The sequence below is a fragment of the Paralichthys olivaceus genome, chromosome 14 (assembly GCF_024713975.1).
Source record: "Paralichthys olivaceus isolate ysfri-2021 chromosome 14, ASM2471397v2, whole genome shotgun sequence".
Lineage (NCBI taxonomy): Eukaryota > Metazoa > Chordata > Actinopteri > Pleuronectiformes > Paralichthyidae > Paralichthys > Paralichthys olivaceus.
Genome location: NC_091106.1, coordinates 14957805 through 14976119, shown reverse-complemented (window position 1 = coordinate 14976119; position 18315 = coordinate 14957805). Strand labels below are relative to the sequence as shown.

At 42.5% G+C, this 18315-nt stretch overlaps 1 protein-coding gene across 22 annotated transcripts in view; it reads right to left on the bottom strand.

Annotated features, from left to right (window-relative positions):
- kcnma1a (potassium large conductance calcium-activated channel, subfamily M, alpha member 1a) overlaps nucleotides 1–18315 on the bottom strand; it is a 135861-nt gene that overhangs the window by 91690 nt on the left and 25856 nt on the right. For all 22 annotated transcript variants that reach the window (XM_069538028.1, XM_069538029.1, XM_069538030.1 and 19 more), the window contains exon 2: nucleotides 8023–8190. In XM_069538028.1, the coding sequence (XP_069394129.1) occupies nucleotides 8023–8190 (168 nt within the window). The remainder of the gene's footprint in view (nucleotides 1–8022; nucleotides 8191–18315) is intronic.

Genomic DNA, 18315 nt, shown 5'->3' with positions numbered 1-18315 from the left:
TCATAAATGAAATCACTTAGACCAACACTCAGCATCATGAAACTCTCCCTCGTGTGCCTATCAATTAAAAGTAACAGAGGTTCACAGCTACACAAACATGGTTTGAATTTTCCAACAATAAAGTATAGCGGTTGTGCATGTTTCAAGGACGTCTCTCTGTAACTCTAGTTGTTTCACACACACACTCTTCTTCTACTCTCACTTGACAGAATTTGAAACAGAATGCTCTGTGGTTAATATAATACTGTACGGATGCAGTTATTTATATATGCATGCTCAGATGTACAGCACTATGTCAGTTTGCTGAGTGAGAAAGCGGCGTGTGAACTTCTACCCACATGAACGGTAGCATCACGACGGCAGTGATCCCTGTTGCTTTTCCTTCCTCCTATGACACCCTGCTTTCCCTCTCATCCCCCTCTCGCTGCACTCCTCCACCCCAGAGTGGACGGCTCATGTTTTTTTTACATGGCAGCAGCCCAGAAAATCCGAGCCAGTGGGGCTGACTTCACACAGCTGACCTGCAGCCACAGTCTGAGAGTGAATTATGAGTCCCGGCTAAATCCAGTGACATTGAGCACTGAATCAAATGGAAACAAATAATATATATATGTGTGATTTCACTTAACACAGAAATGTATTGAAACTCAACACACTTCACATATACAGGTTGGTATCAATGACTGTGTACAATTTGGTGCAGTTCGTATGTTTTTTAGCAGGATTATGCAAGAACTATTCCAACAATTTATATGAAATTTTGATCTGGATTGGATCTGAATTTTTTTTTTTTTTCCCCCATTTGTCAGTCAAGGCATTTTGCAACAGTTTCCTTGATTTCTCAGAGAATAATTCACATCACACATGTTTAGGGGACTGATATTTATGAGTGTGTGTAATTTGGTGCAGATCCAAATAAAAATCCTGATCTGGTGAATTTAAATGTGTTTTCTTAGGGGATCTCTGCGGAGGTGTGAACTCTTTTAATGGCATTCTAGTTTTGCACATCATTTTCACCAGCGTAGCTAAAAAACAAACACTGACTTCCAATGTCATTCATGAGAAACACCTATATGGAGCGACATATTTATCATTTCCCCCCAAAGCCAACACATCTGTTCATCTTAATCTATTACCTTAATTTCATATTGAATTTCTTTTCAAAAAACATTTTCTTGAATGCTCTGTGGAATCAGATACCTTGGCTGACACCCACCTCTCCTGCTTCATCCACCTCACTGTCTCCTGCTGCAGTGCTCGTCCCCCACGGTCCCTCCAGCATAAACAGCCATTCATCACTGTTCAGGGGATTTAAGTCAATGCCAATTGGATTGCTATCGACCAAAATGATAAATCATGGCAAATGACAAATGAATAAGCTGTGCAGTTAGCTAAACGCACCAGCCAGGGAGAAAACAGGAGGGAGGCGATGCGAGGAGAGGACAGCAGGTGGGTTTCAGAGGCCACAGAGTTTGATCTACGAGAATAGGAGTGAACTGGCTCAGAAATTGAGTTTCATTATGGTGGAACACCCCCCCCCCCAACGCCTGAAAGCTGGAAGAGCAATGAAATTGATAGATTTGTCCGTGTCCACTGCTATTAATTTACAGAGAAATTGGGTTATGAAGCGTGTGTGATGATTCCTGGATAGATGGTCTCTGCCTGTATTGATTGTCTATTTCTCACATCGGTGTGACAGGCGCTATCTTAGACCGACACTTTTGACAGACGCAGTGGGAATTGACACATTGAAACATATTTGTGTTCATGGGTCAACATTAGAGCTGGGTGATGATTCAAAATGGTGACTTATTGACTTTCAGCAGAGTAGCATGAAGCCAATTTCATCACAGGAGGATCTTCGGCACATTACTGTCCGAATGAATGATGAGCAAACTGTTAAACATCTTGTTAGAATGTAGTTCAGTCAACTCACGTTCAACAGTTTATTGCGGTGGTAGAACATAGTTTGTGTTTGGCGTCTAGGCTCCGACTCAATCGCCCCCCAGATATGATTACACAGATATGATGGGAGTGACGAGCATATACTTGTAACCCCCCCCCCCGGAGCCTTCAGGTGGATGCTGGGGTGCTGGAGGGACTGAAGCAACTGGTAGCGATACTGCAGCAGCAGTGCGAGCAAAGGGGTTGATGGGAAATGTATCTCTGCTTAAATAGGCTGCCTAATAAGGTGGGTGTGTATAATCGATGATTGTTGAGAATGAGGTATGTCACATGACGTGTGTCACATGATTGGAGCAGCGCAGCTCAAGTTGGCTGCCTGAACTAGCTTGCAAGGTTCGCTCCATTTATTGTAAGTTTCAAAGATTGGTCTCTTTGCTGCATAATGTGGAATATTATTCACTGTCTTTAAACATTCTTTTATAGAATTGTATCATCTAATGGAATAAAAATATCATAAATAATAATGATTGATCATGATTTCAACCATATTTCACAAGTCATAGCTCCGGGTGACCTTGAAAATGTGCTTTGTATACGTGTGGGTGGATAAAGATTTCTCATTAAGCCTTTCCAGCCGTAACATCACGTTATAAAAATTATTCAAAAATCCTCATGCTCGCCACTGAAGATATATGAAGAGCCACATGGCAGCTAGTTTTATGCAAACGAACAAGACTATGGTCACGGTGAAGAAGTGCGATGCAGGAGCCGCTGCGCTGTCGACACTTGCATCCATGCTGAGGAGTTTACTGACAGCAATAAATTAGTTCCACACACTCGACAGGAAAGCATAATTAGCCAGCCGAAAGAGACACACAGACGTGTTCACAGAAGTACGCATCCACTTACACATGCACACACACGAACACAACTCATGGAGAAACATACTGTAGCCACTCAGGCAAACATCCATCAGACGCACACACATACGTTCATGGTAAACTCATGGATGCAAACAGACTCTGGCAGTACCCCACGGCTGCTGCACAAAACACAAATATGCATATGCAAGCCTAAAGGAGCGCCAGTACAAAAAAAATTTACTTGTACTTAAAGGTAAACACACACGTCGCAGTAACATGAACAACATCAAGTCTGAAAAGTAGAATACAGCAGAAGACAGCTGTTCTCCGTGCAGGAACAAACGTAGTCATGGGTAGAGAACACATTCACACTTATTTTCTCCACAAGAGGATGTTTGAGGACACATGGAAACACAATGGAGCACGCCCACAGTGTCCTTACACACTTTGCACAATCTCCCCTCTTTTCCTGCCAGGTCGTGCAACCGCTCTCACACATGAGGCAGAAAATGAGGGAAATGAGTTCAGAGAGGGATGAGGGTGAGAGTTGTGCGTGTGCAGGGAGGGAAAGTGTGAGAAAGAAATCTAAGCATCCTCGTCGGCAGCTCAAGTCTACAATCTTTGTTTTGTTTTTCAAAAAGATAAAAAATGCTGCATTGGTTACAGTTGCAGTGAGAATGCATGTGCAGTCACTTTTACTGCAGAGCGAGGCAGATGTGAGTGCCATGCAGTGTGTGGGTGGATGGGAGTAGGCAGAGGGATGACCATAGGGTTTAGGGAGCGGGCCATGCGAACAGATGGTCCTTGGTTGCCACCCAAGATCCCATTAAGAAAGATGGCAGCGCTGACCTATTTCTGGACCCACCATGCCGTGCAAATCCACAGAGATAGGGCGTATATCTTCATTCAGAGGATATAATCCTCACTGTTTTTGTTGGACATTATGGGCTTACATACGTCGTTACTATAGAATTAATGCAGGAATCAATTAGGCAAAATGCTGTGGTCATACGCAATGCAAAAATTCAGTCAACTCATATTTCCAGCTGGCCAGCTCGTCATTTCCTTGGATATAGTGCCCTTGAATGCTTAATGAGGTCTCTCTACAAAGCAACTGGCGTGATACGGTTGTCAAGAGACTGATGAGCCATCCACTGCCAGAGCAGAGGTGCTCTTCCTTTCACCTACAGTGTGTTCCACGTGCAGCGCCTTTGTGCGGACAGCTGTCTCAAAGGGCTCAAGAGAGACACTTCCTCCTTAAGCTGCAGCTGGCACTTAGTCGTTTAGTTACTTCCTGCTCTCTGTACAGTCCCAACAGAGAGACTTTTACGCCCGTCGACAGTCATCGCAAAACCATTTGGAACTGGTCAGAGTTTTATTTTCTCTCCTCTAATGTGATGGATGCATTACCAAACAGAGGATCGTGTTCACTTATGTTCAAGTTCATTGCCCTCTCATGTTTTTCCCTTTGACCCCCTGAGTTTAGTGTCAACTGAAAACCACACTGGGCGCAGGTCATGTGTGAACGAGGCAGTAAATATTTGATGAGGTGATATTGTAGAGATGATGGGTAATACAAAAAGCTGCACAGGGGAGCAGCACAGGCTCAAGCTAGTGTCAGTCGTTTCCCCTGGTGTGTTATAAGGCACATGAGGTGACACAGAGCCTAATCGAAATGGGATATATGACTGTGTGTATGTGTGTGAGGAAACTATTTATCTTCGCCTTTGTTTTGCTCAATTACATGAGGCACGTAAATTCACACAAAAGTGCCTGTGTGCACCTGCTGCTCTGTGTTTACTGTTATTACATGATCTGAGCAACGCCATGGGCCATTACAGTTCCCTGCTCTACAGGCAACGTATGGCACAAAAACTGGGTCCAAATGACCAAAATGATACTTCTCATGCATCATGTCTGCTCCTCATTCGTTATGCAGTGTGGGTAGATGTGTGTTCATCTAATTCCTCTGTCATCACAGCAAAGTCCCATGGTCGAGGCACCATTACCAAAGCAGGCCCTGTTCTCACAACAGTAGTTGTTGCCCAGTGTGGGAAAACAATATGGGGGACTTCCGGGCCAAGATGCAGCAACGCGAGGATCTGGATTTGTCTTGTGATGTAATCAGCCCGGCAGCGTACTTGATCTTTCACTGGCAGCGAAGTCGTTTACAAGGCAGACCAATGAATGGAGGATAGAGGGGCTCTGACCAGAGGTTATCGGTCTCAATCTGCAGCTCTGTTACCTGTAGAGAATGGATGCTGCATCAAGCTGTGTGTGTGTGTGTGTGTGTGTGTGTGTGTGTGTGTGTGTGTGTGTGTGTGTGTGTGTGTCTGTGTGTGTGAGTGTGTGTCTGTGTGTGTGTGTCTCTGTGTGTAAGATAGCTGAAAGAGGGGAGAGAGATTGTCTATTCACAGCATTGATCTGCTCTCCAGGTCTGTGCTCCCCCCAAACACCCCCCTTGGAACTGCAACCATGGTGGGCAACCCACGATGTCATCCTCACAGAGCACAGGTTACTGGCCGTTAGTTACTGGCAGACACACAATAACTGGGGTTCACTGTATTTACAGTTGAGCAGCTGTGGTGGATTAAGGGGTTCACCGATAAAGTACGGTACAAGTGTGGAGATGCAAAGAGGGGGGGGTTGTGAGAGGTTTGACAGATACAGCCCAAGATGCAAAACATGGATGTATTCTCACATGGGCTCACTCTGACATTTTCTGACATGTCTGAAAGCAGCTATGGAAGCCATAATAATACATATATAAGTAGCTTTACCCACTATGCCCTTTAAAAAAACATGCACATCAGACAAAATGATAGTGTCACAGTGTTCCTTCATTGACAACACACATCTTCCAGATTGCCATGAAGCAACATGACTGCCTTTACTCACTTATTCCAGATCTTTTCAACTTTGAGAGCAGCACTGATGAACCATCTACACGCTGGGAACACACATCTGCCACATCTGTCAACACATCATAGCTGAGCCAATTGTGTGTGTGTGTGTGTGTGTGTGTGTGTGTGTGTGTGTGTGTGTGTGTGTGTTTGTGTGTTTGTGTGTTTGTGTGTGTGTGTGTGTGTGTGTGTGTGTGTGTGTGTGTGTGTGTGCCTGCTCAGACACCCCCCTAATGTCAGATGACTGAGCACCACTACACAGCAGTTGCTATGGTTACCAGCCAGGTTCAGTGTACACCGATCCTCATTCTTATTGGAATTTTGATCTGCAGTCAAGCACTGATGGGAGAGTCCCTCACACTCTCACACACTCTCAAACATTCTCACACATTCTCACACATTCTCACACATTCTCACACTCTCTCACACTCTCTCACACACACACACAAAGCTATTTCGTATATGTACCTCATATGTGGAGAAATTATACCATATTTGTGCTAATAAATGTACAAATGTATACATACAAACACATGCAAGAAGCCCCAATCAGTACATATTGTGCCGTATATCATTAGACTGTGTTAACAGCCGGCAGGCAAACAGCCTGCAGGGCAGAGTCATCAGCCCCACCACAAGTAGCACAAATCACAGTAGGTGATGCGCTGGGATATCTCTATGCCTAGAAACCCCCTTTTTAAAGCAACCGCCCTTATTTGTCACAGAGTCTCATACCCACTCTATTTCCATATGCTGGTCTGTCTCTCTCACATACACACACACACACACACATATGTGTGTGTACACGGGCAGCTTGGGAGCACTCAGTCAGAGCAGGAGATGAAAGCGAGAGGGAGCCGCGTCCATGCCAGCCGAGCTGTGTGAGAGGGGGAAGTGATGAAAGAGAGGCTCATTTAGTAAATTGACAGCTCCCTTCCGAAATCTTCGTCTTCTTCTCCATGAAAGGCCCAAATCCTCTTCTCAACTCCCAGCTATTCTCAGCAGGCATGAAGAGACTGTCACTTTCCAGCAAACATTAACTATGACAGTGTTTTAGTTTGGATCCCTCGCCCTCCTGATTCCCACAGCTGCTGCACAGTATATGTCAGTGCATAGTGGGAAAAACTGACGTACCGGTCGTGATACTAACTCTGATGCAAGCTAGAGAAGGCAGAACAAAATTAGATAAAACAGAATGTTTCACATCTACAGATTCCCTTCCACAATCCATAAATAGAACCATGTATGCACACTCCAATCTTCTTGCACAAACCTCACCCAGAATTTCTCAATAGTGTCAGGTTGTTTTCAAAGTAAAAAATAAATAAATAAATGATGCAAAGCCCCTCAACATCTCATCACACTGAGAAAATCACTGAACTAATAAAGACACAGAAAAGCTGCTGTCAGTGTCATTTCACATAATGTGCATATTATGCATGCACCATGGAAAACTTGAGTGGACTCCAGTTCTATAATCAAACACTGTGAAGTCCTCTCATAATCCGTTGCAGTTAAAAGAACAAGGCTAGCTGTTACAGGCAGCCGGCTGCTCATAGCTAACTGGCGGCTGCTCAGCGGGCTAAGTGGCAGACATCTTGCTAAGCTGAGAGGAGGAGCACACGAGAAATGCTGCTGATGGAGAGACGGTTTTTCATTTTAATAATGTATCTCGCCGGAGCGGCGCTCTTGCATGAAGCAGCAGTGGAAGGGAGGAGGACAGAATAAACTGGGACTGTGTTGGAATCTAAAAAACAGAGGGAGAAAATAAGTTGTTAAAGTGTAGGAGAGATTGTGGAGGCAGGGTGAGAGATGGAGCTAAAGAAAGGAGGGTCAGAAGAGAAGAGGGACTGTAATTCATACCGAGGTGGAAAAAAAGCTACAGTGACAGCCTCTCACCTTCTACACAAACACCACATATGCCATCTCTCGCAATAAATCTCTCGCCTCACATACACACAAGCGTGTGCACGCACACAAATACACACAGTGGTTGGTTCAGCTGGCAGCGGCTCAGCGGAGTGAGTTACAGCCTGCTGCACAAAGGCCATTGGAGAGAGAGAAGGCTGGACAGTGCCAGCCAAATATCCAACTGAGGTTCAGCTAGGACTGATACATGCACTATAGCTTCTGTGGGAAATTAATTGCTCTACGATAAGTCTCCACTGGGACCTGTATAAAACAGGAGGGTTAATGTGTACATGGCAGTGGATTCATCTGAAAGTCACTTTAGGTGTGGAACCTGGTTGACCGCTGTAGTTATCTTCTATTGTATGTTTGGAAAAGTGATTTGTGGCCAAGAAAATGCACAAGTCTGGATTTGATATCCTGTATTAATGAGTAAAACCTACCAGGACTCTGCCAGTGAGCGTCTGAGCCGAGATCATGACGCCGGCCCAGTCTTTGACCGAAGTCATCCATCCCACCTCACTGATCGGTACCTCCTCCTTCTCATCAGGACCCTTTAGCGCCTTGTCTGCTGCCTGATTGTTGGCGGGGTTGTTCACCTTCTGAGCCTCCTGGAAGAAGAAATAAGAAGCTGTGTTAGGAAATGGAGCATGTGGAATTAAAAAAAAGAACAGGAACATGGTCTGCTTTAGGGAGAATTAGAAGGCGCCAACATGAAGTGGCATTTAAGAGTGAGGAGAAAAAGATGCTGGCTATGGGGCAAATCTGTTTCTGAAAGAACATCATCAAGAGGCAAAGACTGATCATATGGGCCGTATGAGGCGTTTGTACTCATGAGCTCATGCATGTCCACATTCATGATGAGCTACAACCTCTGAGGGGAAAAACAACCACGAGTGCTGCCATCACGCCATGATGGCATCCATCTGCTATATGTTGAATGTGTGTTAGGTAACGACACAATGTATGCTAAGCCTCTCTGGCCATTTTTTCCCTGTATGCATCTGTCAGTTAATTGTTCCTCGGGATAGAGACTGTGAGACTATTGTTCCCATTCAGGCCTTTCAGCGTTCCCACTCGTGTCCGACTGAGCGAGCAGGGTTGCATGGCAGTTCATTGACATGCTTTGCTTGGCACAGTCCCTGCATGCAGCTGTTCCTCTCCAGCTGTTCCCTCACTCCTGATTTGACACAAGCAGGCACTCGGCTTTCCCGTCCTCATGGCAAAAAAAGCCAATGAGAAGGTTTCCCTGCAGCCTCAGAGGCCACAAAATCCTGCGATAGCACGTAGTAAAAGGTTTGCTTATGTCACCCTCAGCCTCATAAAACCTTGGCGCTAAGTCCAGCAACTGCCGTCCGCGGAGAATCCCTGGAATTGCAATAACTTTCAGCCCTTCTGATGACGGCCGATTGCCCCATTCCAAGGAGGCAGGCTAATATTACCACAGGGTACGAACACAGTGCATGGAAAAGATTTTACGATGTCCCTCCTTGACAAGTAGCCATCAAAACAGATTGTGTGCCATGTCAACAAAGTGACATTTCTTTCCTAGTAATGTCACGTTGCTTCACTACGCTGGGGATGCCCCCCTCAATAAAATGCAAAAAATGACGCAAATAAATACCAGTGGGTTTGTTTTTTTTGTTTTTCACCTGGCACATTTCTTTCCAGGAACTGTGTGGGGTAATAAAAATAAATGTGAAACTAAACCAAGCAACAACTTTGGGACTAATATGTGTCCACAAAAAAACAAACCAGACTGCAACTTGAGTATTTCGGCAGTGTTAAAGAGCAGTGCTATTACAGATGAGCCCAAGAGAGAGCTCTGTCCATTTCAAGAGGATTGTCTGGTCAAATTGGATTACATTTCATAATGATATGGCATGGACACAGCTGCCATTTTCCTAATTTGATTCCAGCCCCATAACAATGCCAATAAACTGGCCCTAAAAAAGCCTGACTTAGTCATAAGATCATTATCTGCTGCTGCCGTTGGGCCTCTCGGTGCTGCAGTGGATAATTCACTTACTTCTGCTTTATATACTCATTAAATAGCTCAGTGTTTCAGGGGACTCGCAAACTTTTAAAGCATCTGTCATGAGTGTGATTTGGAGCATTTGGTTTTGACTTTGAATGTGACACACAACTGTCACTGGTTTATTATAGGTGACAGCGATGAACGATGGAAGAAGACTGATCTCTCCAAACATTTTTGAAATTAAAACGTAGTGTAAGTATGAGAGACAAAACCAATAACACAAAAAGTAAGATTATAATTTGACGATAAAATGAATTGACAAGAATAAACGAATAGGAATTTATCAAATCTCTTTCTATTTTATCTGAAGACTGATTTTAGATTTGTATTATATCATTTACTTTCTATGATTTGTATCTATTTAAATTGATTGATCATTGATATTTTAAATTGACCATTAAAAAAAATCTGTGACATGATATAAATTTGCTGGTTTTGTGAGGTTTTATATGATTGTTTTTATTTGTCCTCTGTGTCAAGTGCTTTGTCACAACTCTTCTAAAAGTATAAATAAAGTTACAATAACTGTTATCAATTATCATTAATATAACTTTTAGGACTCTAAACATCCATTAACTCCTCTAACAAATGTAAGACAACCTGTGTTTACCTGCCATGTGCTGCAAATACTCTGCAAAGTGTGCATGCATGCGGGTCAACGTCCATAGGGATGTCTAAGGTTTCACTCTGATCGGCCGTGTGCCTGCTCCATAGCACTCCAGGCATGTTGTGGTGGCGTGGCATGTGCTAGTCTGTGCCCGACAGTCACCTCTTACCCACAATTCCCCGCGTGCACCACAGTATTATGTATGTCAGTCACACAAGTCACATCTCAGAGTAGCTCACAACATAACTTTCTAGCCCTTTGTGCTACTGTTTCCACCTGATTTGTTTTCATGCGTGTCGTAAATGCTTTAGACGTTAGACCTGTGACGGCAATTTTGTGGGGAAGTGTTGCCAACTGACTGACAGCTGCATCACATCAGGGAATCACCAAAAAGAAAGTATAGCACTGCTTAGTTTGAGAGGATTCCAGGATACAAGTCATTAAACACATTTTTTGCATGATGTGTACTCTGTGGCACACACCTGAAAATAGACGTTACAGTTCAGTCGCAGTATAACGCGTGTGTGTGTGCATACGAGCATGTGTGCGGTGAGGCGGACCACATGAATAATGGATGCAGTCACAAACTGATGGTCGAGCAGATCAGAAGAGACAGTGTAAACAAGGAATTGCTTCTAGTTCATTTGAGTGGCCGGCGGTAGGCCTGAGCCGAGAGAGGGAGAGAAAGAGAGAGGAGCACTGAAGCAGCCGGCCATGGGAGAATCCATCTGCAGGCTATATATATACACCTGTGATGTCAAACCGAGAGAGAGACAGGGAGGGGGACAGAGGGAGACAGGCGAGGGGAGAGGGGGAGAGAGGCAGCAGCAGGAGTCAGTAAAACATATTTTTAACCAAAGTCAAAGGGGAACAAAATGATATGAAGAGAGATTTTGGGGATAAATATGATTCCAAAGATGCTCATGTACACATGGTAGACAGGTAAAAGAAAGTCATGCAAGACAGGAAGGGAACTCTGTACACCATGACAAAGTAATTTAGATTTATATATATATTTATATTTAGAACTCGAATTTCATACTCCTGCTAGTTCAAAGTTAAAAGTTTAAAGCAAATGATGGCGTTCTGAAGGAGTCAAATGAAACAAAATGAAATGTCAGCAATTAGCACTGTATTCAATTGTTTTCTATGGAATTTGAAATGGATTACTTGTTTCATTTCAGTGCATTTATGAATTTACTCAGTTCCATAAAGTGCCTAGAGATAATGTATGAAGTGATTTGGTGCTAAACAAATTCAATGTTGTCCTATGTATTACCAGAGGCCAACAACTGGTGATTTTCATTCTAAAAGTTCAGTCGAACATATTGTGTTCTATCTTCACGAACTCTGACCCAGTGATTTTTTTATTTATATTGCAATTTTAACTTGACTTTTAACTGGAAATTCTGCTTTTCTAAGTAAATTATTAACGGGAAGATTTCAATTTCCCCTTAATAAATAAAAATACAATCGTTACATGGGAAGTAATTTAGAGGTAATTTTCCATTATATTACAATGAAAAGAGCAAGATGTAACACCTGTTAAAACTTCTATTTAAAACTGTGCGTCATTCATCTTCCTACTTCGAGAACCTTTTTATAATGAGACACATGAACACTGTTAATATTAGTATTGTACCAATTAACAGAGTACACAGGGGACGCCTGGACTAATGAGAAAGAGAGAGACGGATATAACTCTGTACAGGGAGGAGGACAGAAACTGACAGCAGGAACTGTAGTGGACAGGGACAGTGAGGCGGAGGCTGTGGGAGTTGAACAAGGACAATGAGTCAAAGTGAGATTCAGATGGAGTGAAGACGATAGAATGACAGAACAATAAAGCAAGAGGGATAGGAATAATGGCAGAGGGACACAAATTAGAGGACATCAGGAGAGACAGGACACCGAGCAAAAACAGGACAGACAGACAGGTTGAGGACAGTGACAGAGAGACAAAGATACTGCGGGACAGGGAGATAAACAAGGGGACGGAAGACAGACAGTGAGGCAGATTAGGAGCAAGAGAAATGGCAAACGAGAGACAAGAGACCAGAGACAGAGACAGAGAGAGAGGGGAGGAAAGACAGGAGAGTGAGACAAAAATATGCACATGTGACTCCACTGATCTAACAGGACTTGGCTTTAGCGCAGCTGTTGCTCTGGCTTTCGTCCTCATTGCTGAGGAAAACTCTATTCCAGTGTGAGAGGCTATTTATAGCCAAACCCAGGGAGATGTTAAACTAGCGAATCTCATAACACGCTTCGTTCGCCATGTTTGCTATTTTAACATCGGTACAGTTACCCAGTGTCCCTGGGTTACAGACCCTCACTGGGTCACATCGGACAAGGGGAGAGGGAGGACGAACAGGGAGCGTCTTCACATACAAAAACACACAAAGCTGAATGTGACAACACCATGCAGAGAAACGCTGCAATTTCTGTGTATAGGTCAAATTCAACTGGACCATACAGAATGAATGGGGCTAAAAGGTATAGAGTTGTGTTTCTACCTCACAGTCAGTGCTGCTAAGTATGTATCACATGTTTCCTCATGTGTTACAGAAAAACATTGGAGACAGCATTTGAAAAATAAATAAGATGATGGAAATGGTTGATCCAGAGGTTAAGGGCTTACCTAGACTGCCATGTGTTTGATTTAGGGATTACACCGGTGCAGCCTGGAATTCAATCTGCTCAGGACGGCACACATACATTTTCTGTCACCACACAAATGTCATTTACAGAATGTAGCTGCACATGTGGTACAGCAGATAAGGTCGCCCTATTTGCTTTTTAAAAAAGCTATATAGGTAAAAGGTTATTGAGAAAGACCAGTGAAATGTTGGGTTATAGAGTAAATATGGAAAAGTTTAATGTCCTCAGGTTTGAGTTTTTAAAGAGCAAAATCATTTCTAGAAAACGTATTCAGCACTGTCATCCAAGAATCTATAAAACTAAGATCAGTCAAGCCACAAGTCCAAACTATCCCAAGATTGAAGCATTACAACATCCCACTGGTCTCACCGAGGATACTGAAGTGATCAGTGTCACTGAAAAGGTTGTCCATCTCAAGAATCACATTAGCCCCGTGCTGCCCCTCTGTGCCGGGGCCTATTTTGAGTGCTGCTGGCCAGAGCAGGATTAGACGATTTGTGGACACTGGACTAAATAGATGACATCCACAATGTCGGCAAACAGGAAGACAAGCCAAACAGTTTTACATCTCTCTCCATCTCCGCTGGACAGCGCGCCCCATGTGCACGCCACTGCAGGAACTCATCTCTCAAAATGGCTGCGCTCCATGTCCGGCTATTTGTCCCGACTGTGATGTCTCCTCGGCTGTAGCGGAGAGAAACAATAAAGTAGTGATATTGGAAAAAAAAAGCAGAATGGGAGCCTGGTAGCGCACAATGTCTGAGATGTACATTCATTCATGTCAAAGAGGACAAAAGAAAGGCTCGTCCACAAGTTACTCCCCTATGACTGGAGGGAGAACGAGAAGAAGAAAACTGAATGTATAGTCCTGTGGATTCTTAATGCCGTAGTGCACCTCTTCCATTGATACAACATTTAAAGCCCGGGGATAAAAATAGATGATGTGAATCGTGAGAGATTGAAAGGTCAGCAATTGTCATATAGTAACGTCTTCTCGTCTTAATGTCAGCGGATAATAGACGGCCTGTAGCTCAAATAAGGGCACGCTGAAGATGTACAGGCTAAATAATTAAATAGGCCAAATTAAAGTTTTCATTGGAATGTTTCTGGTGTAAAAAGGCTTCAGCTACAGATGAGAGAAGATGAGCATAAGAAATAATGTTTTGTACTATCTCTTGTTTGGCAGCTGAAAGCTTCAGAGCGAATAAACCAAACAGCAGCAACCCCTGGTTTCACTTAGTTTACAATGTGGCTGAGCAATAAACGCCATCGCAGCCGTTTCAGACCTCAAAAATCAATATCATAATTTTCTTTGCACTCTCCTTTACTCTAAGAGACACCGAGAGATGGATGATGCCTCATCACTGGAACTTGCAGCCAACAATCACGGGACCGCGAAGCCCTGATAATTCACCCTGATGGAGTAGAGCAGCTGTCACTCAGACTCTGATGGACACCTGCTCTGCTGATCTTTGTTTCCACTGTATTTTAATGCAGATAATTTCCCCTGTAATCGTCATGGAAATCGGACATTAGGAAGATTTCTGGCCTCAGACTCACGGACCATGAAAACTAATAAGCGCCACCATAATGACTTTAATGCAGATGTGAGAGAGTGAATTTATCAGTTGACTGTGTAAGGGGGTAAAGTACCATTAACGCACACAAAAACCCATTCTTCACATGCGCACATGCTATTTATGGTCATTTCATTCTTGGCAGGCTTAATTATTTTTTTAAACAATTTAGAGATGGCTTGTTACCATGGTGACACTCACAGACTCACGAGGGAAACGCTTCAAAAGAGTACATTAAATAAACCAGACAAATGGCTTGTATGACATTAGAAGAATTTAGAAGCAAGGGTTATCACCTCACGGATGGAAACACACACAGTTACATTATCTCTGCTGGTGTGATGATCATAATGATGCTACCTTTTAAATCTCATGATTCCACTAATGCATCATTATTTTACTTAACATCTTCTATGCCTTCTACTGTGGTTTTCTTTTCTACAAATTTGATTTTATTTCTAACTTTATGCTTGTTGTCTTTTAATCCATTGCCTTCATTTGATCCATGATCGATGAAGCACTTTGGCTCAACGTCTGTTGTTTCTCATGCGATATATAAATAAATCTGACTTGACTGGTTTTTTATAATGGAACATTCTACATACAGTAAACAGATGAGCATGATGTGTTCTGAACCAGACTATAACCTGCCACATTTTTCCACAGGGGGTTACATACCATTCTATCCTATCAGAAAGTAGGTGAAATGAAAAAAAAGCCAACATGCATGAATGACATCAGCCTTTATCTTACTATAACCATCAGTGGCACAATCACCTGGGGCTAATCCACCATTTTGTATGAGCAGCCCAGTGTAGATGTGAATGAGTGTTGCTGCATGAATGTGCAAGTGGAGTATTCAGGACAAGCAGCCTTACAAATGGTCACAAGAGGTCCTACAGCATTTAGACATCACCCACAAAAAAAGAAACACATCCGGTGTGTGTTCCACTGTCATTGCACTCAAATCTATTATGACGCCGATGTCCTTGTTGCTTAGAACCACCAACCTCCATCTCGTAGGCCGTACGCACAAGGTTACACTCTATTCAACTATAATTGGTGGAGAAGACTTTCCTTCATTCAAGGGCATATCAACTGTGCGTGTGTGTGTGTTTGTTTGTATTTACAGTATATGAGAGCGTTAAGGCCAATGATTGATCTGTAGTTCATCTAGGGCTCGCTTTGTATCAGCATCGTTCACCACACCAATGAATCAGGCGGTAATGGCATACCTCTGAACTCGCCATCTATCTGGACCTTCTCACCATGGAGACCGTGGCAGAACTCCTGTGTGAGCTCCATCAGCAGCAGGACGCTCTCAGCTGCATGGATACATAATGGCTTCTAACCACTTATGGGAATGGTGTGCTGCTTTATTAAAGGATATTCAGTGAGGTATTCTTGGGAATATTTTACATACTGTTTGGGAGTTTCTTAAATCTTGAGAGTTAAGTTTTGTCATAATATCCCTGAAGTCGTGCAAGAATGTATAAAGCTTTGTCCATGTGCCATATAAAACTGAACACTCCTCTCTACCAATAAATAATCTACAACACATATTTGATACCTCAGGTTTATATTTATGTAATCTCTGTGGTGTAATATAGAGTTGGTGCATGGAGAAAGTTATAATGGACAAATCTGCATCTAGCATTAATAGTGGCAGATAACTGTCACACCCAATTCATACTCTCATCTCTCCCGAGATTTATGCATCTCTGGCTTTAAAGCTCCATCCACCAGCAGAAAATGTAGTTTTGAAATACACCCACGTATTTGTCCCTCATGAAGCAGCATTTTCAGTGGAGTATACAAAAAAATGTCCTAAGAGAAGACATGCTAGTGGGCTAATGATAGGCCATATAAATTGGCAAAGTCAGCACAGTCATCTCATAAGCTGGTGTGTAAGTGTATCGTGGGCCGAGTATTAATTTGAGGACATCAAATCTCACATGATTCAATACAGAAGTAGATTGTGGAGGTCTTTGAGATCTATCACAATATTAAATCTTCAGATCACAAACCTCTATAACCTTTATCTAAACCTTGATTATAATGACTTCTTGTAATCCTTCTGGAAGCCTTTTTATCACTTAATGTACTCAATATTCCACATGCTTTACCATTTCAATTTCTGTTACTAATTACAATTGCTGTTTGAAATATTACTCATACAAAACGCTTGAGTTTGAGACATAGATTTTCAATTTAACTGATAATCATCACCCGTGGACCTCTTATCATTACATATTACAACATTCATATAAAACCAGAAGCAAACCATTTTAATCATTTCCATTTTCATCATTATCAGTAACAATGTGTCGTATCTAATGGACCATTTTGGAGTTCTATAAAAAAAAAAACTATTCGCTATTAGCGAACAGAAAGTTTCAGCCTTTCGTCTGCTAAGGTGTTTCTTCCACAACCTTCACTGAATTTAAAGAGCAGCAGCACAAACAGCAGCAACAACAGTCTTTTCAGTCATCACCTGTCTCAGCCCTGACACACTGTGGCCCTCGGAGCACTTTAATGAGCTTTCCAGCTAAATACAGACGGACGGTTCGCTCTCTGTCAATAAGCGTCTCGGAGTACAACAGACGGTTGGAATCCAGACGCCCATTACCTTCTGCAGAACAGGTCATTTAGGTGTTTTCCAGGTGTGGAAAACCACCACGACGGTAGCCATTGCCCTAATTGGCTCCCTGCTATCTAACCTGCACTGATCAATGACTCCCGCTCTATAAAGAGCAACATCCAGACATGACTAGCAGATAAATTTTTTAGCAGGCTGGTTTTATTTATAGCCCAATGGTTTCAACCATAAGCAGAGGAATCTGAATCTTAGTTTTACAAGCAAACAAGAAAACTAACTAATCAGCCCAGAATCACAACATGTAAAAGGATTTTTAGCACAAACATGTTTTATTAATCAATCTATCCATCCGTTACCTATTACTGCTGATCATTTGAGGGTTGAGGAGGAGCTGGAGCCAATCCCATCTGATATATTGGACAAAAGGCCAATGACACAGATATGTATTATTATATCATTATTTCAGTTTTTAACTCTCTTGGTCATTAGCACCAAGAATTCCCTCTGTCTCTCCTCACTTGTGTACATCTTACAGACCTATGCACTTCAATTTAATCATTTTTCAATACATACTGCCATTGTCAAGCCGAATGAGATGATGTCAGAGACATGTAAGTCACTGAGTTTCTCTAAATTGGTTTATTATACTTAAAGCTTTTCCTTCATTCCTGTATGTGTGTATACATATTTCAAATGTACACACACAGTGGACCCACTGGACTTAAATATGCAAACACACACTGCAAAAAAAAAAGAATTATGTGCGTTAGAGAGTGGATTTATTATTCCTTAATCAGCTGAATCAATTACTCTCAATGGAGGGTAAATTCTGTCTTCTTGATATAATAGAACAATAGATGATACAACTTGTGAATATCTTATTGTAAAGGAATATTACTAAATTCACAAACAACCACAGTACTGCTTGAAACCCTTTTTTAGATTTTATAAATTTAAAAAATGGAGCCCTACAGCAAAGGTCTTATGTGTTATGTGGCTGTTTATTTATTTGCAGGTTTGGATTGAGCTCTGTAACTTTAAGGATTTGTCACTCCAGAGAATATAGACCTATAACCACTGAGTGGGAGATGCTGCATGACAGGATACAGCTCCTGAGGATTGCAGTCCATGCATAAGATATGAATGACTGAGTGTGAGCGCAGACTTTCAGCACGCCAAGCTGGCAGTATGCAGTGCATTCAGAAAGAATTCAGACCCCTTCATGTTATTTCACCTTTAATACTGAATAAAGGC